General features: G+C 32.4%; 9 protein-coding genes across 9 annotated transcripts; 6 read left to right on the top strand and 3 right to left on the bottom strand.

Moving 5' to 3' along the window:
• Positions 1-110: 110 nt before the first annotated feature.
• TVAGG3_0821120 (coiled-coil domain-containing protein 162 family) lies at positions 111-5,686 on the top strand (the record flags this gene model as incomplete). Its single annotated transcript, XM_001320788.1, has 1 exon — positions 111-5,633. The coding sequence occupies one exon, from the start codon at positions 111-113 to the stop codon at positions 5,631-5,633; it is 5,523 nt and encodes a 1,840-aa protein (XP_001320823.1).
• Positions 5,687-6,242: 556 nt separating this feature from the next.
• Positions 6,243-7,439, bottom strand: TVAGG3_0821110 (protein modification by small protein conjugation; the record flags this gene model as incomplete). Its single annotated transcript, XM_001320787.1, has 1 exon — positions 6,957-7,439. One exon carries the CDS (start codon positions 7,437-7,439, stop codon positions 6,957-6,959), a length of 483 nt encoding a protein of 160 aa, XP_001320822.1.
• A 406-nt stretch (positions 7,440-7,845) lies between these two features.
• Positions 7,846-10,274, top strand: TVAGG3_0821100 (armadillo (ARM) repeat-containing protein family; the record flags this gene model as incomplete). The annotated part of the gene is made up of 1 exon (XM_001320786.1): positions 7,846-10,086. One exon carries the CDS (start codon positions 7,846-7,848, stop codon positions 10,084-10,086), a length of 2,241 nt encoding a protein of 746 aa, XP_001320821.1.
• Positions 10,275-10,953: 679 nt separating this feature from the next.
• Positions 10,954-12,162, top strand: TVAGG3_0821090 (SLEI family protein family; the record flags this gene model as incomplete). The annotated part of the gene is made up of 1 exon (XM_001290188.2): positions 10,954-12,162. The coding sequence occupies one exon, from the start codon at positions 10,954-10,956 to the stop codon at positions 12,160-12,162; it is 1,209 nt and encodes a 402-aa protein (XP_001290189.2).
• Positions 12,163-12,736: 574 nt separating this feature from the next.
• Positions 12,737-13,682, bottom strand: TVAGG3_0821080 (DDE endonuclease family; the record flags this gene model as incomplete). The annotated part of the gene is made up of 1 exon (XM_001320785.2): positions 12,737-13,682. A coding segment is annotated over one exon (946 nt), but the record flags the coding sequence as incomplete, so codon positions are not given.
• Positions 13,683-14,445: 763 nt separating this feature from the next.
• On the bottom strand, positions 14,446-16,011 carry TVAGG3_0821070 (armadillo (ARM) repeat-containing protein family; the record flags this gene model as incomplete). The annotated part of the gene is made up of 1 exon (XM_001320784.1): positions 14,481-15,932. One exon carries the CDS (start codon positions 15,930-15,932, stop codon positions 14,481-14,483), a length of 1,452 nt encoding a protein of 483 aa, XP_001320819.1.
• A 300-nt stretch (positions 16,012-16,311) lies between these two features.
• Positions 16,312-17,573, top strand: TVAGG3_0821060 (sperm-tail PG-rich repeat family; the record flags this gene model as incomplete). The annotated part of the gene is made up of 1 exon (XM_001320783.1): positions 16,312-17,541. The coding sequence occupies one exon, from the start codon at positions 16,312-16,314 to the stop codon at positions 17,539-17,541; it is 1,230 nt and encodes a 409-aa protein (XP_001320818.1).
• Positions 17,574-17,651: 78 nt separating this feature from the next.
• TVAGG3_0821050 (armadillo (ARM) repeat-containing protein family) lies at positions 17,652-18,932 on the top strand (the record flags this gene model as incomplete). Its single annotated transcript, XM_001320782.1, has 1 exon — positions 17,652-18,932. One exon carries the CDS (start codon positions 17,652-17,654, stop codon positions 18,930-18,932), a length of 1,281 nt encoding a protein of 426 aa, XP_001320817.1.
• A 649-nt stretch (positions 18,933-19,581) lies between these two features.
• Positions 19,582-20,271, top strand: TVAGG3_0821040 (rhythmic process; the record flags this gene model as incomplete). The annotated part of the gene is made up of 1 exon (XM_001320781.1): positions 19,582-20,271. The coding sequence occupies one exon, from the start codon at positions 19,582-19,584 to the stop codon at positions 20,269-20,271; it is 690 nt and encodes a 229-aa protein (XP_001320816.1).
• Between the last annotated feature and the right edge of the window lie 244 nt (positions 20,272-20,515).

Below are 20,515 nucleotides of genomic sequence, written 5' to 3'. Positions count from 1 at the left end.
TGTTATTTTAAATATTTATTATTATGGAAGCCTTTATATAAATGAACTATAGATTTTTTGAATTGGATGATTGAGGGAAAAAAGTTCGTTTTTTCCTCTCAACAAAATTCATGGAGGATGGAGATTTTTATATAGAAAAGCTTCAAGAAAAGTTCAAACATGAATTTATGTCGAAAGTGGAATCAATGTCACCAGTTGAAATTGCTTGCTCGCGCAATTCCAACACAGAAATTCCACAATTTATTAATCTCCATGAATCTAAACTAAAATTGATCGACAATCTCAAAAAGACCATAGAAATACCTCAGCCATGCTCATTTTCACAAAAAATTCTCGATAATCTCAGTACTTCCATTGATTTACCAACAGATGTTGCAAATGAGCTTACAAATTTCTTCAATAACGAAAAGAAACGCGTTGAAGAAAAATACAAAATCATTACCGAAAGATTTAATAAGCTAGATTGCTTAGAAGACGTAATTCCACAATTATCGTTAGTTGTTGAAGAGGTTTCTAAGTACAATTTATCATGTAACGACACACTTTCAAGATTAGGACCATCAACATTCACTTCTTTTAACTTTAATGATGTTAGAAACGAGATATTTACGTTATTTGATCAAAGACGGAAGTGCGCTATAATAAAATACGCATTAAAATCAGTAGAACTATTTCCCATTACCAAAAGAAGGGAAATTTTGAAGCGATTTTCCGAAACTTGCTTGAATTTGATCATAACTGATCGTAATACAAATTCTATACCGATGTATCTACAAAAAGAGGAACAATTAGATTCAGAATTACATAGGCTTGCAGGATTCTTTGGAATAACGCAAGATATCGATGAAAATGACAGTCAAAGTTTTATGTATCACTGTGAGAAGCTGTTTTCATCATATTTCAGGAAATTCCAGATTAACGATATCAGGCGCAAGAACATTGACATTCCAATTCCTCGTGTAAACCAACCTACTCATTATTTGATTTATAATTCACTTCTTGCTCAAATCCCAGAGGATCATACGATCAGTAACCTTATCAATTCCATACCTACCATTCGTCCAGAACAAATTCTTTCGAATATTCGCGAACAATCTTCGTTTTATCCAACATTTATCGGCCAAGCATTACAACCTCACCGAAAGGTAAATTTATTCCTTACAAAAATTTACACATGGATGGAACTTCGATGGATGAGATTACGTTATTTATGGGAAGCCTTTGTTCATTACACAAACTACTTCCAGTACGTGCGTTATTTTCTTAGTAACCCTTCAACGAATATAAAAATAAGGAAATCCCAAAAATTTTCGGAATTTATTGAAGTATATGATGAAGAAGGACCATTTATCTTCTCAATGACAGATAAGATATGTTCAGAGATTGTTTCTAAGCTATCTCGATTGGTCGGAAACTTCTTATCTAAGCTTGAAAAGAACGATCAAAAAATTATTGACAGAGAATCAACAGTTGAGCGACTTTTAACATGTCTTTTCGACTTATCAGTTGCTAAGTATCATTTAGTATCTGCTTTGTTCGAAATTCTTGCTCATAAGCAAGATGATAAAATTATTGAACAAATTCACAAAACAATCAACTCAGTTCCATCATTTGATGTCTCCTTATTCAATTCCTACGAGTATTCTTTCAAATATCTCTCTCAATCCCTTGAATTACAAGCATTAGCTGTCAGAAAGCTGATAAACATGCAAATTATCCATGAAAGGCAATGTTCATCGATGATGACTGATCCAATCCCTATTTTCGACCGTCCACACCTCATTGACGACACTCATTTGCAACCAATAACAGATGGCGGAGTTCCAATTTCCCCATTTGAAGTTTACGAGAACCTTTCCATCATAGGAGGCATTTTCGACCAAGTAGCAAACTTAGTTCCCGAATTTTTGGAATCAATTGATGCAAAAAGTGACAAATTTTATTCTTACATGGAAGTTGCCATCTGGAACGAAGTAATCAACATGATAACACAGATGGGAACAAACGGAAGATTCCCTTACGACCAATTACCCTATAAAATACCTTTCCAACTTTCTGACAGTGTCGCGTCACTTTTTATGAGTCCATACGTTAACGATATTTATACAATTGATTCCATGATGACGGGAATGAACGAAGGGCGCAAGCTTAGATTTCTTTTAAGTGTCAGGAGACTTTTAAATTACGTATGGAACTTACAAGATGAAATTTTAATTACATGTGAATTGCAACAATCATATTTAGCACAATGTAAGAAGTTTTCAACTCCTGATGTTGCTGTTAACCTTTCTCCTTTTGTGAACCAAAGATTGGCGAACCAAAAGGATGTCATGCAAGAAGACATCATAGAATTTGCAAGTAACGAATTCTCTCCAGTACAATTGGATTTCAATAGTTTGACAGTTATCAAAGATTTTCTTTTTTCTGGGCATTTGAAGAATGTCGATGAAGTTTTTCGATGCCAAAGGAATCAGAACATGATATTGGAAGTAAGTATCAGATACAACGACTTCTTTTTAGATACACAACAGATTGTTGACATGTTTTCTTTGGATAATGTTTCTGATAACACGTTTTTCGTAACAGGAACTGAAGTTGCAAATGACATAATAGAAAATGAAGCGAAAATCTATAATAAAAGATTTGCAGCGACAATTGTTTTCTATGATAGTCAAGAGCTACTTAAATCCTATCAGCGTGTTAAACAGAATAGAATGAACGTGATGTTGAACATAAGAAACATCAAAGTTCATGTAAGAAACAATTTAGAACAAATGGCAAAATCAAGAAATTTGCAAGAATTAAGAGAAACTTATCAACAGCAAATGATTGAGACTTTCTCTGCTTTCCTTTATAGAATAGAGATTGCAAGGATATGTGGTTGCGAACGCCGCTTGTTGTTATCTAATTCTTTCGTTGATACTTTCGCTTTGGGACCTTTAGATGGTCAGTTGTTTGTTAATGAAGCTGGAAGATTCGAAAATTTCTTTTATGTTCCAACTTGGACAGAAGTTTTCGACATGGTTTCAACTGTTGAATACGATCGACAGAGTGAGATATTGAAGTTTTTAGTGCCTTATGTTATTTATAGATTGAGAATCATCTCTTACACGAGATTTGTTGCGACATTGGATCAAAAACTTTCATTAGTTTTCGAATCATTGTCAAATCATCAATTATTAGTTGAAACTGCCATTTTCCAGAAATTGTCGAATGAATTTTCGAGAATGCCGAATGCGAGAGAGATTGATACTTTGTCACAATACGTCAAAGACAAAGAGAACTTGTTTTTAACAATAATTCATACAAGTTTATTATATTGTTATGAAACATTTTTCACAAGTCTTAAAGGTGATCTTTCTGTTAGTTCACAGAAAGAATTCATTCCTTCAGGACAGAAAGAACTTCAATACGCTGGTGTCATCAAAGAATTTATTATTAGTCTGCTTGATGAATTGCCAACGAATTGTTTGAGTTCATTACGTTATTTACCTCGTTGGGAATCCGAATTTTGTTATAAAATGCAGGATGACGAACGAAAACACTTTTCTCAGCAAATTACATTTATTGAGCAATTCATTGACGCCGCATTGAAACCAATGAGAAATGGAAATTATATTGATTCTTTCCAAATGGTTACTCCGATGACTGATTTCGCACATATCTATAATTCAATGATATCTTTGAAACTCTCATATTTCCAAATTCTTGAACACGTTCATTACGAAACATTGAACTCATTGACATCAATAACAAACATCACGCAAGAACAATACATCAAAAGCCATAATTACTGGGTAGATGGAATCATGAAAGAATGTCTTCAAAAGATCACACAACCTGGTGATCAACCAGAGAAAACTGTTACTCCTCACCAACAATATAAATTTACTAAATGTGCTATTGATCTTTTATCTGATCACATTGAGAATTTAGTTTCACAACAACAAGCTAAAAACCTTGAGAAACTAATAACAAATGTAATGAACTCATTAAACACAAAAAACAAAGATTTAAGAGATATGAAACCTGTTTCTTTTAATGTCAGAATTAATAGTGTTGAAAATGAAGATAAAGATGCATTTATTATTAGTCCACAATCAGCAAACAGTCAGTTCAATGATGAAATGGATTATTCAACAGCTGTTTTAGTTAGTAATCTTTCAAAAATCATCAATGATTGTATAACAAGAATTCCACATTCTAAAGATGAAAATAAAGAAAAATTACTTGTTTTGGATTCTAAAAAATTCGAAGAAGAATTGTCTAAATTTAGTGAATCATTACAAACATTCATTTCCGCAAGTATTCATGATGAAGTTTATACTTGGAAACAATACAATTTGTCAGCAATGCTTCAACTCAAGAAAATCAAGGAAAGTATAGAAAGTTCATTTATTATTCAACATTTGACATCAGAAAATTACAAAAGTGAAGTTTCTATAAGTATTTCTTCTCTTTATTTTGATAAAATTTGTGAATTAAACAAACTAGATCAAAAACGAAGAGAAATCCTTCATACAATGGATGAAACAAACAACGAGATTGCATCATCAATTCGTAAAGAATTTGATTCTCTTGTTCAAGACATTTCTAAAGAAGTTGAACATGAAAAATCAAAATTTGTAATGAGAAAAAGAAAAACATATCAATGCATTTTAAACATCCTTCAGAAGCCGCATTCATTGGATAATGATTACCATAAATCAACATCACCAACTGCTCAAGAAAACGAAAACATTCTCTCTAATGTTAAAAGTAAAAACGAATACTTAATAAAGAAAGTCAAAATTCTTAGAATTTTGAGAACAATGGGAAAAATTGCTCTTGAACGTTCATTTTCCAAGAAAGTACAAATGGCAAAAGACGATCGTCGTATTGTTAATGCTAGTTTATGGTCTAATCGTCTCACATACGAAACACACGGTGAAGAGATGGAAGAACAACTTAAACAAGCACAAAAAAGACTTTCTGAAGATGAATATAACATAGAAAGTGTCAAAAACTCACTTGAAATTGAGAAATCTAGTAATATTCAGATGGTTCAATGGAAAGCAACAAATTGTACTCGTATTGTTGAATTGAATGATCAAATAAAATCCATTGAAACATCACTTGGAAACAGCAATGTTGGCCAATTATTGAAAAAACTCTCTTCAGCACAAGACGAATTAAGTCGATTAGAAGAAGAAAACAACACATTGGAAGATGAAATTGAAGAAGAAATTAGAAAACCAATTAGACAAAGCCAACGTGTTCGTACTGCAATATCAAGAACACGAATTGAACGTTCACGAATCTTAGGAAGTGTTTCGCAACTTTCTCAACTTGATTACAATGATATCACACAAAAAAGATCACCAACATATGAAGAATACGTTCAAGAGAATGAACAACTTAAAGCACAAAACGCACAGTTAAGACGAAACATTGATAAACTTACTGAACAAATCTCACAACTTCCTCAAGACATGCAATATCGTGCTCTTCCTCCTAATTTCCTTTCCACTTCTAATGTTCCGTCATCAAGAAAACCTAATTTTGTTCGTCCTGTAACAAGTAAAACATCAACACGATCCATCACTTCCAAAAGTGAGATTGCTAAGACACGGAAACAACCAATATTTATATAGATTTGTTTTATTATATTTATTATTTTGTATGTAAATTTATTCATTTAATATTAGATAATTTTTCATTATAACGTTTCCAAATTTTTCGGGTTCAAAAATTGCTGCCGGGTTCAGATGCCGATCTAATGATAAATTTTCAAATGCACTCGAAAACAATTAAATCCCTTTGAGCCATTTTTATAATCGGCAAAAATATTTTAATGTAAAAAAAAAACTCCAATTCTCACAAATGAGTACGATATGATTTACAAATACCCTCAAAACCCAATTTATACCCGTCAGATAATTTGAACCCTCCCGATTTGGAAACGTTATTTTGAATGTAAATTTTCCTTTTTATGTTAATAATCTCAAGAAGTTATTTCTTGATGTGTTTACATCTTTTGTTTAACTGAAATAAAATAATTTTGGATAAGTCAAATTCATTTTATTAATTCTTTCAAAGATGCCATCAAATGGGTTTATTCTAATAATATGAATCACTGTAATACAATCTCATGATTCCAGTGTTCTTAAAAAGGCCCAGAAATTGCAAACTTATCACTTCCAATTAAAATACTAATATTGCCACTTTTGTTAAAAAAAAACATTCAAAAAATTGTAAATAAAAAAAAATATGGTTTCAATAAGTGTGTCATTAGACTGGGATCCAACATCACCTCATATACTAGAATTTAGCTTTATACCAACAGCCGATGATGTTATTAAGCTCTGCGAAGAAAAAAAATACATTGATAAGACGATTTATCATTATCCATGTGTTAATGGCTACTTATCAAATGAAAAAATTACAGAGAAGAATATTTTAATAACAAACGATCCCGCAGGAAATATACTAAGGCATTCAATACTTAATTGGATTTTTCCTATACTGTTTTGGTCGAGTCTTTCAATTCCATATATTTTATATAAATACAATTACTCAATAGAAATAATTGCAATATCAATTGTAGCAATAACTGGCAGCTTAGCGATCGCAGCTTACACTTACTCGCCAGAAGCATTATTTTATCCAAAAAGAGATACTATGGAATTAAGCTCATTCGAAATATTTTACATTTTATTCTTTGTAACTCTTTCTCCAACTTTTGGGTTCGATGATATTATAGAGTTTTCAGATTCATCTTCTTCCGATGATGATTTATAGTGGCTTAATTTTACCGTAGATTTTCAATGCTTACATCATCGTATTTAGCTAATTACTATATTTATTTTTTATTTTTTCGTTTTTGTTCTGTTAAATATATTTGTTTTTGTATACCACGAAAAATTAAGATTTTATTGAAAACAATTTAGGTCTTTTAATATACTCAAAACAATATTTTATGCTGTTGAGTTTCTTTCTTCAATATTCTTTTGTATTTGGCGAGAAACTACTAACTTAAATTGTTCTATATCACTTTTCATAAGCTGAGCTGCTTCTCTATTGAGATAATCATCTGGATTTGGATCTTTTAATGCCATTTTAACTTCTTCGATGATCTGAACAAGAGACTGTCCTGGGAAGTATCCACCTCTAATAGCATTAATGCATATGGTTCCGTCTGTATCGATATTCGGATGGAAAATCTTTGTAAGCATAGTTGTTCTTGGAGCTGACTGGGGATATTCTGGTTGGAATTCAATTTCGACAACAAATATATCTTCTTTGTACATGGAATCCTCTGGTCCTTTCAAAGTGAAACGCATTTTTTCGTTTTCGCCTTCTTTTGCTGGAATCCATTCAATGTTGACGTCAGCTGGTTTGTTGCGACGAAGATTTTTCTTCTCTAAAGCAATTTTTTGTTCACGAGTTAATTTCGACATTTAAAAAGTGACAGCTCATCAAACCTGAATTGTTTTATAGAGTATTATTACATATTCTCTAATGAAAATTCATATATGTGTGAATCATTATGTTTTTTCGGCCTGAAAATTGATAATCAAAGAAATATTCTTCCATAACTTGTTGTTTTATATATACATAAGAACAAATGAGAAAAGTAAGTGAATTCTAAAAGATTGATAAATGAAACATTCCGAAATATCCAAAACAAAAAAAAAGAATTGTTATCAAAAAAACTCAAATGGAATAAATTTTTATAATTTATAAAAACTTCAAAACCAAAGAATTAAATTATAAAAATTAAGAAAATAATTGAGAGCGAATTCGCACGACAAAAATTTTGTTGGAAGAAATGTCACTTTTCAATTTTTATTTCATTTTGTTATAATGAACTCAGAGTTCTATAACTTCTTCTCCGAGATTGTTCTAAATCAAAATCCTTCAAGCGAATGCTTTGACTACCTGACCATGCTCAAATGCAAGGAGCCGCAGCAATATTTGCAATCTCTTATTGAAATTATCAATGACGATCAAATTCCTCAGAAAATTCGATTAAGCGCCATTAATTCGATTTTAGTCCCATTGAACAAGCCATCAAATGCTATAAGAATCAATATTGATGAGTTAGGTTTAGAATTGTTCCAAACGCTTCAGGATAATATTATTTCATGTTTAAGTCAATTTATTGAGCAAAATAATGATTTTGGAGTAGCATCAAGGAAATCTTTTATAGAATGCACAAAAATGAGATATCAAGATAGTCATATAATTAAAGAAAAAGCAAGAGAGCTCGTTGTCAACAAGATTACAGAATTTATGAATCGCGAAACAAGCAATGAAGATGAATTGAGAAACTTAATTTCATGTTTAGCAAGAACTACAATTGGATATGAAGAACTAATAGACTTAATCAATTCAAGAAATTGGAGCAATGAAACAATTAATGTCATATTAAAATTAATAAGTAAATTCAGAAATATTCAAGCAAACCAGAAAGTTGCTGATTTTTTGATTAATTTGCTCGATCTTTTTAATTCATATCCATATTTAATTGGAAAAATTTTTGGAAGAGCCTATTTATCTGAAGTTGAAGAAATATATCCGGGATTTATTCAAAAAACATATAGCATTATGATGACAAACCCATTATCATATAGATTCGTCAACAACTACAAAGTTCGCCTTCCAAATGATGTTGATTTCTCGCAATTTATGCAATATATGATTGCAGGACATGCGAAAGCAATAGAAAAAGAGGATTATTTTTCAAGCACTCGTTTTAACTTTATTTTTTCTGATTTCATGAAGAAATTTGGGGATGATTTATCACAGATTCTCCAAGCAATTTTAGATCGTTTTGAATCAGATGATAAAAACATTATTAGATCAGCTGTTGTTTTCTATGAATATAGTGCAGTAGCTGTCCCTGCAGTGTTTGAAATTTTACCTCCTGAAACAATTATTGAAAAGATTCCAAAAGACGAAAGTGTAGAAATGATGTCTTCTTATGTTGAATTCATATCATTTATCATCAGACAGAATGTTTTGATACCAGATGATGAAATTATCAATCTTGCTTGTGAATTGTATTTGAATGAAGATGAAAAACTTCATGAAGCATCTAATATCTTAATAAGCTCATTGTGTTATTTGAAAAAGGATGAAATCAATAATTTCTTTTGGGAATTCATATCATCAAAGATTGAAGAAAATCAAGAGGATGAAGATGTTCTCGCCAAATGCTTATTTTCATATTCGGAAATTATACAATTTTTCGGAGATGAATTGTCAAATCAATGCGCTCAACAGTTGCTTGATTATGCAATATTAATTTATGAGGGCAACCCAGCAAGTATTTTAATTGGTCCTGCAGTACATGCATTGGTTCCAGCAGTAAAGCTTGCAGGAAATTTATTTGAGGAATCTGCTGAAAAAGCATTAAATTTCGGAATAGAATTATATCAGCATGACTTTGAGGAGGATGGAAATTTCATTGTTGGCGCTATAGTTGATGTGTTTGGAAAGACAAATCCTCAAATTGTTTCTATTTTAATAGAAATGGAAATCGAATTGATCAAAAACATTCAGGATCTTTCAAAATTAGATGAAATTCTTGAAACAATCACCAAGCCAATAGATTATATTGAAGATCCAGATCAACTAGCTGAAATCGCAGAGACGTTAATTTCAGTCCTTCAAGAACATATTGGATTAAGTTCAATTCGTAATATCATAACTATACTCGCAAAAATTTATGCAAATAACAAGGATGTGATAATTCCCTTGATTTCAAAAATTGATGGATCAAGTCTTTTCATTCCAACATCTTTTGCTGATCCAATGAAAGCATTTTGGTTTATCACCTTCTTAATCAATCAAAAACTTGCTAATGGAGAAGAAATTGAAATGCTTGTCAATTCATTGGATATTATTTTTGGCGAAATGGTTATTTATAATAAAACCAAGGAATCAGCAGAAAACATACTGAAGATAATTGATGCCTATATAACCTTACAAATAGCCAAAGAGGGAAATGATGAAGCAAAGGTAAAAATTGATGAAGAGTGCGCTGAAGCACTGAAGAAAAAATTCCCTCAAAAATTAAATCTGTTTGAAATTGAAAATTAATTTTTACCGTACCTTGAATAACCGGCGAACCATTCAATTGGTCATAGACCAATTTGAGATACCCTTTTCAGAGGAATCTAAAATGTTGTTTATATGGTTATTTATATATTATTTAATCATTTTCTTAAATAAAAATCATAAGTTCTCAATTTTTCTTCATAACGATTCTTATAAATTTTAATGTTTTTACTATGAGTGCTAAATATTATTAATTACTAAATGATTTTAAAAAGAATAAACATGTTTTTACTTTGTACGTTAACATACGTTAATATCACTTCGGCTATGGATAGAGGCCAACAGCGCCTTATTAATGAGAAAAACATTAGCCTCTTATCAATGAGATGGAAGTGTATTCGTGGATTACAATTGTGAATTCAGATACACTTCCATCTCAAAAAATGCAATCAAATTTGTATTGAATTGCATTTTTTGAATACATGCTATTGGCAGTTGGGTTTTTAGTGCATTTATATTATATTGGTACTAAGGCTTTTGGAAAATTTACAAAATAAATTTAATATTTTGTAAATGTTATCGGTTCTTACGCTTTTGGAAGGAGGGATGGTATTTTTGGAGCATTTATATTATATTGGTACTAAGGCTTTTGGAAAATTTACAAAATAAATTTAATATTTTGTAAATGTTATCGGTTCTTACGCTTTTGGAAGGAGGGATGGTATTTTTGGAGCATTTATATTACATTGGTACTAAGGCTTTTGGAAAATTTACAAAATAAATTTAATATTTTGTAAATGTTATCGGTTCTTACGCTTTTGGAAGGAGGGATGGTATTTTTGGAGCATTTATATTACATTGGTACTAAGGCTTTTGGAAAATTTACAAAATAAATTTAATATTTTGTAAATGTTATCGGTTCTTACGCTTCCTCTCTTCATCAAGATGCTTCCTCTCTTCATCAAGATGCTTCCTCTCTTCATCAAGATGCTTCCTCTCTTCAACAAAGTGATTCCTCTCTTCTTCAAAGTACTTCCTCTCTTGATCAAGATGCTTCCTCACTCCATCATGCAGCTTCCTCTCTTCATCAAGATGCTTCCTCTCTTCATCAAAGTACTTCCTCTCTTGATCAAGATGCTTCCTCTCTTCTTCAAAGTGCTTCCTCTCTTCTTCAAGATGCTTCCTCTCTTCTTCAAAGTACTTCCTCTCTTGATCAAGGTGCTTCCTCTCTTCATCATGCAGCTTCCTCTCTTGATCAAGGTGCTTCCTCTCTTCATCATGCAGCTTCCTCTCTTCTTCAAGATGCTTCCTCTCTTCATCATGCAGCTTCCTCTCTTCTTAAAAGTACTTCCTCTCTTCATCAAGATGCTTCCTCTCTTCATCAAGATGCTTCCTCTCTTCATCATGCAGCTTCCTCTCTTCTTCAAAGTGCTTCCTCTCTTCAACAAAGTGATTCCTCTCTTCTTCAAAGTGCTTCCTCTCTTCTTCAAAGTGCTTCCTCTCTTCTTCAAAGTACTTCCTCTCTTCTTCAAAGTACTTCCTCTCTTGATCAAGGTGCTTCCTCTCTTCTTCAAAGTACTTCCTCTCTTGATCAAGATGCTTCCTCTCTTTATCAAGGTGCTTCCTCTCTTCATCAAGATGCTTCCTCTCTTCATCATGCAGCTTCCTCTCTTCTTCAAAGTGCTTCCTCTCTTCAACAAAGTGATTCCTCTCTTCTTCAAAGTGCTTCCTCTCTTCTTCAAAGTACTTCCTCTCTTCTTCAAAGTACTTCCTCTCTTGATCAAGATACAGCTTCCTCTCTTGATCAAGGTGCTTCCTCTCTTCTTCAAAGTACTTCCTCTCTTGATCAAGATGCTTCCTCTCTTTATCAAGGTGCTTCCTCTCTTCATCAAGATGCTTCCTCTCTTCATCATGCAGCTTCCTCTCTTCTTCAAAGTGCTTCCTCTCTTCAACAAAGTGCTTCCTCTCTTCTTCAAAGTACTTCCTCTCTTCATCATGCAGCTTCCTCTCTTCTTCAAAGTGCTTCCTCTCTTCAACAAAGTGCTTCCTCTCTTCTTCAAAGTGCTTCCTCTCTTCATCAAGATGCTTCCTCTCTTCTTCAAAGTACTTCCTCTCTGATCAAGCTGCTCTCTCTCTTATCAAGTGTCTTCCTCTCTTCATCAAGTGCTTCCTCTCTTCATCATGCAGCTTCCTCTCTTCTTCAAAGTGCTTCCTCTCTTCAACAAAGTGCTTCCTCTCTTCTTCAAAGTACTTCCTCTCTTGATCAAGGTGCTTCCTCTCTTCATCAAGATGCTTCCTCTCTTCATCAATTCCTCTTCACCCTGGAGCTCCTCAGCTTTATATCATTTTAATTGGATTTTTTGAAATCCACCTGCAGTAGGATAAAGGAGATGTAACTCACGACTAAGAACCTGGCCATATGCGCCATTCCAGGCCAAAACAGATTGCATAGCCACAAACAGATTGAAATACCAATCCTGTTGCTGCATGGGGCGTCCATATTCCATTTGGAAGACTTGCATCATCACATTTGGATCTGTAAGGACTTTGTCGTTGACAAAATTGGGCCTTGCAGGAGGAACTCCATTTGCTACAATGTATCTGGAAGCAAGAGGTTTGTTCATATCCAATGGATAGATTCCTGTTGCTTTAAAAGCATTTTCGATGTTTGTAGCTGTGCAAGACACACTACATGCATCAAGGAAGCTGCGAACCATGATATAGCGCAGTTCTCTGGCGTTCCATACATAATTGATCACCATATGCCCTTGCTGATCGTACCGGATAGTCGCCATATCAAACAACTTCTTGAATTGGGCCTTCAAGGGAGAAAAAATCCCAACATCAAGAGGTTGTAAGATATGAGATGTATGGCCTGGGAGAACAAGAAGCTCGATATTGAAGGCGCTCAAGAGGCGAACGGCCAAGAAAGAGAGCCTGGATGGATGACCATCTACAATTAGGAGAAAAGGTACCTGGGCATCAAACACATTCATTTGAGACCTTTTCTCCTGTACTTTGCAGATGAACATGATACAGTATACCATAAAAAGGTATTTGTTCATCCATCCACTCTCGGAGCGAACAAAAAAGGCGTCCAGATCTTCCAATTCCGCATCAAGGGTCTTCTTTTGTGGAAGTATCACCATTGGCTTCATAGTTGTACCATCTGCAAAGATGGTACAGACCCCTGTAAGATGTGGAAGCTGAGACTTTTCAGCGCGAACTGGGCGATTCCGGCCAGCAGTAAGAACTTTATAGCGACGTTTGGAATAGAGCATTGTCTCGTCCATATTCGCAATAAACTTCTTCCTGCGGGCAAAGTATCTATGCTTGGAGAGGAAAAATTGGCGAATATGGTTTGCGTCACAGGTAGAGCGTCGGAGCATATCAATAGTTTGGGAGCTCACAATCCGAATTGACAATCTTGTGGCGATATGATTAAGCCAGCCACGGGATGGCGATGGGCAGTAATCATCGAGCTTCGCTAGAAGATGCGGGCATCTTGCAGCGATTAGTACCCGCGCCGCAAATTTTAATCTCCTATTTTGTAATTCCGTACAGACAGCAATGGCCATTGATGTTGTAATACAGTTCAAGTCGTCTGCCATCTCTTGAACAAGTTTTTTGAACTGCATTTCATCTGGTAGTGACAAAAGGGTCATACCACCCCCTGACTGACCTTTTGTCCATGAACGACAAGTAGCAGTGCGCATGATTGCGCGTGCTACTGTCGTCTTTGAAATTGAGTAAACATTCCGTATTTGTTGATAAGACTCGCCATTTACTCTTCGATAGAGTAAATCGAGTTGCATCTGGGTCAATAGCCCAAGATTTTTATAGTTTTCTAATTCTGCAAACTCGGGAATTCGTGTTCTTGGTTGCATTTTTTTTAAACGGGAACTTCACAAATTTGGTTCATGGCCATAAAAACTCATTCAATTTTTCTGAGATTTTTTTTTCGTCACTCACTCAAAACGCAGAGGACCATTCTTCTCAAAATTGAATTATTTTCTCAAATATTGAGTGAGTAAAATGGGCACGTTGTGTAAATTGATTCAAAATTTTTTATTGGTACACGACCTTTGAAATTGGTCTCGGGCTATTCAACCTACGGTATATCATGTCTCTCTGAATAAAAATTATTTTATATTTAAATCTTCATTTATGAGATTTATTTCAGTAAGTGGTAATTCAATTATACCTGCTATAGAAAATGATATGGCATATAACACTTGCATTTAAAACTTAAGCAAGGGTTAGTATAATATATTTTAAAATAATGAATGCATCAATAGAATATATAGTTATACCAAAGTTATTATTTATATAAGTAAGTTTAGCAAGGCTATTGCCAACATGAATTTAAGAATTGAGTCATTTAATAAATATATTTATTTTGTCAGCTGAAATATAAATAAAAAACAAGATTTCTTTTATTCATTTGAATTATAAATTTGATCTAAAAGAGTTTCTAGCAATTTTGCAGATGAAGCTATAATATCATCATCATTATGTGCTAATTCTCTAACAGACTCCTCAAAATCTTCAGGATCATCAATTAATTTCATTAAATCTTTTTGTGGATCTAATTGTGCAAATTCAAAGAATCTGGATATCACATTAAGGACATCTGCTTTGACTGTATCTTCTTGGTCTAACATTTCCATCAAAATTCCAAAGAATTCTGGAGTTTCAAATGTACTTAACATATCTTGATTAAACTTGGATACAAATGTTAGTATTACCTTGCATATTGTTAGTTTGAAATCTATTTTTGATGATATGAACTTATCAACATAAAAATTCATATGATCTATATAAACAGATGAATATCTATGCAAGAAGTCTTGTTCAGACATTGTATTGTAATTTACTGTTAAAAATGAATAGTAAACTAATAGAATCTTCTGTTCCAACTCATATTTGTTTAATCTTTCCATGATTTCTTCTTCAATCTCTTCTTTGAAACTATCAATATATCCTTGCGGCAATAAAACAACTAAAACTTCAACAATGCTTGCAATTGATTTATTATCAGAACTATATTTAAAAATATGTTTTAATGTTAATAAAACATTGAATTCTTCCATGATTTGAATGATGGCAGGATTAACACTTTCTTGGATGAAATTAATTTTGATAATATTTGAAATTCTCCAAATAAATTCTGGATTTTCTGAATTTAAAAATGAAATAGCTTGCTGAAAGATATATGACATTAGTTGTTTCTTGGAAGCGCAAAAACACTGAACAATATTGTTATAAAAGTGTAAAACGCTTAAAATTTGGTCGGAATTTTGAGGAGCTAAGAGAATTGCACCGCAGGCACTTACTGTGTCGAAATTTAGGAACATTGTCTTTATATCTTTATGAGAACTACTATAAATATTTAGCATATTACCTAAAAATCGAAAAATCATGTGCTGACTTCCTTTTGAAATGTCCATTAGATGTTTCATGAATCCGATTACGTTGGAGCAAAATAGTTCTTCTAATAACTTTGGGGAATTTACCAATATTAAATTAAGGAAGAATACGGTGTATTCTATCGAGTCTGGATATTGTGTGGATAATTCATCAATGATATTAAAGAAATCAACAAAGTTAACAGTAAATTTTGTTTCATCTTCAATAATGTTCTTAAAAACTTTTCCAGAATCTTTTTTCTGATTTATATAGCTATACAATTCGTCATGAACGCTTTTTAGAAGGGCTATATCTTTCATATTTATAGCATTTAGATACGTGTTAATATAATCTACTAAATTTCCTTTCATTTCAAACTCATTCTCTATATATTCACTCCGTGTGATTGTTCCAACGGAGTCTATATCTGAATTTTTAATGCTTGCAACATCCAAGTCTTCTTTATAGGCCAAGTTCATATTAATAATGATTTTGACAATAGCATGAATAGATATATGTTAGAAGGTATATTGATAATTTAATGAAAAGCAGTCTTAACACACTAAATTAAATTCTTTCAATTTATGATCATCATATTGAATGAGATTGCATTCATTTATATACTATATTACTCGTTTTAATTGACTTATTATGATAGTTATTGCTCAATTCTGAATGTGGATAGAAATGTCATCAAGATATCAATAAATCCTCGGTAGAATTCACTGAAGTTGATAAAATTTCTCCAGCATAGATCTCTTAGATTAAATATTCTTCTACGTTGAAATAATCAAAATTTTACAAATTCAACGCAGAAATTGTAAGGACAGTGAAAAAACGTTTTTTTTCTCTAATCAAATGACTCTGGCTTGTTTCTCGGCAATTCAAGACACAACCAAGACTCCAGGCCCGGGCCAATATCAAACAGATCAACTACATTGTATTGGAGGGTCTTTATCCCTGAAAAATACCATCCGTCCCAAATATAACTACAATCAAGACTACATCAATACAGCACAATATATCGGTCCGATTTCAACAATTTCACCAATTAAGATAACTATTGGTAAACGAATTGAAAAACGTGCAATGGAAGAAACAATTGGACCTCAATACGTCCCGGATCCAAAAGAAACATTCAGGAAATCAGTAACAATCAAAAGCAGATACGAAAAGAAGAATATTCCAAAAATGCCAGGCCCTGCAGACTATTCTCCTTCCAGACCTTCAACAACTTCAATTCCAGCTCAAGGCCCACGAGGTGATCTTTTCCTAGGATTCACCGCTGACTCTCCAGGGCCCGCTGCTTACGAAGTGAAGAGCGATTTTGGAAAGGAATGTCCCAAAGTCGCAATTCGTCCAATAAACGTTATTGAAAACCCAGAAGATACAAATCCAGGTTATCAATACAATGAACTTGGAGACTTCGGAAAGAACGCTAGAAAATCTAGTTTTGGCAGAGCAGCTCGTACAACAAATTATCAAACGATTACTCTAGGTCCTGGCCAATATGAAGGCGCAAATAGACCATATACTACATCTACTCAACTTGGTCCATCAATAAGATCAATTCCACACAATTCTCGTGGATTTAGAGCTTCAACAGATTCATTATACGATACTCGTCAATTCCCACAGATAAAGCAACGTACAATCTCAAGGCAATGTGGTCGTGGTCCTCTTGATTACATCAATGATTCTCCAGGACCTTCATATCTACCAAATACTACTTTAGATTTACGTCCTATTTCCATCCACCAGAAAATTGAAGTTAAACCATCAGCTTACACTCCAGGACCGGGAGATTACACTCCAATGAACCCTGGAGAGTTCCAAAAGATCAATTGCCAGTTAAAAGGACCTCTTGATCGTAATTTCTTCTTCCCAGATAAGGATATACCAGGGCCAGCAGCTTATAAGGTCGAAACCGAGAAAAGTGGCTGCAAATGGACCATTGGTGAGCGATCTTTGCCAAAATACAGCAGAGCAAACACAAGAGCTTCAACATTACGTGCTTCTACTGCATTTGGCAACCCAAGAAATCAGGATAATAGGCAGTTCAGTAAGACGGCTCCTATTGTTCTTTAAATCAAATTATTATTTCTTTTTTTATCCAGTATTTGTAAAAATCTGTTTCATTTTTTATTAACCCATAACTTGTTTCTTTGTATATTACCTTTTTAGTCATTATTCTTGTTATGTCTTCTAATAATGATATCTTCAACCAACTCATGAACAAAAATAATCAAAAATTATTGTTAATTAGTGATAGGCAGAGTAAAAATGACCCTGCAACAGATAATATTCGTCAATATTTAAGCGAAATTGGAAATAAAATTCAAGAAAACAATTTTCTTTCAATATTTTCACTTTTAGAACAGCATCATGATTTCAGCGAACAAGATATACTATTAGTTGGTTACTATGTCAATGAAAATGAAATAATTAATAAAATTTTTGGCTTATTACTGAACAATGACAGTACAATAGAACTTCAAACATCAATACTCGAGTTTTTTGCTGATACATGCTTTTATCACAAATCAACGGCTCATACTTTAATTAATTTAGGAATTTACGATTTTTGGAAACAATTTTATCCTGCGTGTCCACAAAATTTACATCTCCATTACATGTTACTTCGAGGCATTTGCGCTAATTCATTCAGATCCACAGAAAATGTTTTTGAAGAAGAAATTTTAAACAAAATCATTCCTCCTGATGAAAGTTTATTGATAGAATGGATTCAACTCTTGCATGCAGTTACAGAGCATAATATTTCATATTGGGATGCTGTTAAAGTTATAAATTTAGTTTTTGGTTTTCTCGAAAGTGATAATGAAGCAATAGCTGTTGAAGCAAGCAAAGTGTTATTATCAGTGTATGTAAGATGCCAGACAACACTAATAGAAATTTACAATCTAGAAAAGAGAAATTATATTAATAATTTGATAATTACAACAAATAGCCGTGATTTATTTGATAATTTATTTTGGTTAGTCTCTCTCATATTCCAAAATAGCTACGGTATATATTATATAATCAATGAAAAGACAAATTTCTTTGATTCATTAAAACAACAGATTATTAAGCTTCAGCCAAAGATATTTTTCAGAAGTTTCTCAAATATTATGGTATGGGCAAGCCAAATGGGTTCAAATTTCATAAATTATACATTTTTTGATTATACATTACAAAATCTTGATGAATTACCATATCAAGAACAGAGAGAATTCATTGTGTCTTCTATGATGTGTTCATTAGCTGAAATTCCTGGAACTTTAGAATTTATTGCAAAACAGGAGAAATTAGGCAATGCATTCGTTGAATTTCTTGAAAATGAAGGTGATGAATATATTAAAGAAAATTATTTAGGATTTTTCCAACAAATCAAAGAAAAGTTGATCGCAAAAAATTTTGACACTCATGGTACAATCTTTGAGAACCCCACAGTAAGTGAATTTCTAGAATCCATCTAATTAGTTCATATGTTGTATAAAAATCAATTTTTAAAATTAAAATTATGAACAACTCAAAAGAGTCATTAAATTAAGGGATATATAACTTAGATTTATCATTGGGATCACTTGATGTTCATTTTGAAGTAAGAATGTCACAAAAAATCAAAATAATTTTGTTCAATCCTTTAAACCCATAACTCCAGATATGGGTACTATTAATGTAATGAAATGTTAGCTCGTTGGTGCTTCATTTTAATGTAGAAAAGAATAATAATGTATGATTTTTATAAAACAAATAGATTTCTATTAATTAACTATTCTCATATGCAATAACCACCATTATTTTCGTTTTCATTATCACTTTTCCTATTTTGAAATGTTTTTGTACAGGATTTAAAAATTAATGTTTTTCTTTTAATATGATGAATGACAATTACTTTAGTTTTTAATTTCAGCTATATAAACTGATTTTACATACTTGCAATTGTACTTTGGCGATAAAATCATCAATGAAACCTCTAATTTTGAAGAAATAATATAATTTCAGTTAAAAATAGTATTCTTTTTAAGCCCCGGACTGAATTTAGATTGTAATAATCTCCATTAATTGTCTAGCTAAATCAGACCTCTATGATTGTGTGATTTTGTCACTTTTTTAAAGATTTTGATGTCTAGGAGAAACAAGAAAGGAATTCTCAAGCAACTTAATGTGCAAGTGTCATCAGAGGAAGTTCCAGAACTTGTTAAATCTCTTGATGTTGAAAGTTTTCCAGCTTTTAAAAACGTCAAAGATTTATTTCAGCAAAAATCCATAAAAACTATATATTGCATTGGAATTGGTGATCCATGCAAAAATTTAGCTGCTAGATATCAAATATCATTTATAATAAAAATTGCAAAGGAATTATCAATCGAAAAATTGAAATATTATGATCCTTGTACATGTTCTGACTGTTTGCCGATACTTTCTCAAATGGGATTTGAAGTTTTGTCAGAAAATTCTGAAGGTGTTTATAATTCAGAAGAAAATACAGCATTTTACTTACCGCATTGTCCAGCATTTCTATATCATAACCTACTTGCCTCAAATTTATCGCTAGAAAAGTTCAAAAATTTAATAATCATTGGTAATTCTTTTGAAGAGCATTCTAAGAAGGCCAAAATCGGTGAAGTAACATACAAGTCTCTAATAGAGGAAACATTTAATAAGAAATTTATCATTGAACAGCAATTAAACTTTAATGATAATCTATTCTTTTATAATACATCATCAATGATTGCAAATGCTGAAGGACTACCTGAGAAAGATGATCCATTCTGGAATAAGCGGGAATTGCTTCCTAATACAATAAATTAATATCTATCTATAATTTTGCTTTGTTTTGTAAATAGAGAATATCTATCTATCATTTTGCATTTAGTTAAATGTTTTGCACAAATATCATTTAAATCTGAAAAGAAATAAGTATGGTCTTTAATGAGATTGCAGGGGTTTTTGTGGAATTTTGATTTAATCAGATTTTTTTGATCATAAGTATTGGGATTTAATTGTTACTTAGATTACTGATCACAATGATGTGATGTTTAATAATCAATCCGCA

Source organism: Trichomonas vaginalis, chromosome VI (assembly GCF_026262505.1).
Source record: "Trichomonas vaginalis G3 chromosome VI, whole genome shotgun sequence".
NCBI lineage: Eukaryota > Parabasalia > Trichomonadida > Trichomonadidae > Trichomonas > Trichomonas vaginalis.
This window is presented reverse-complemented; position numbering and strand designations above follow the sequence as displayed.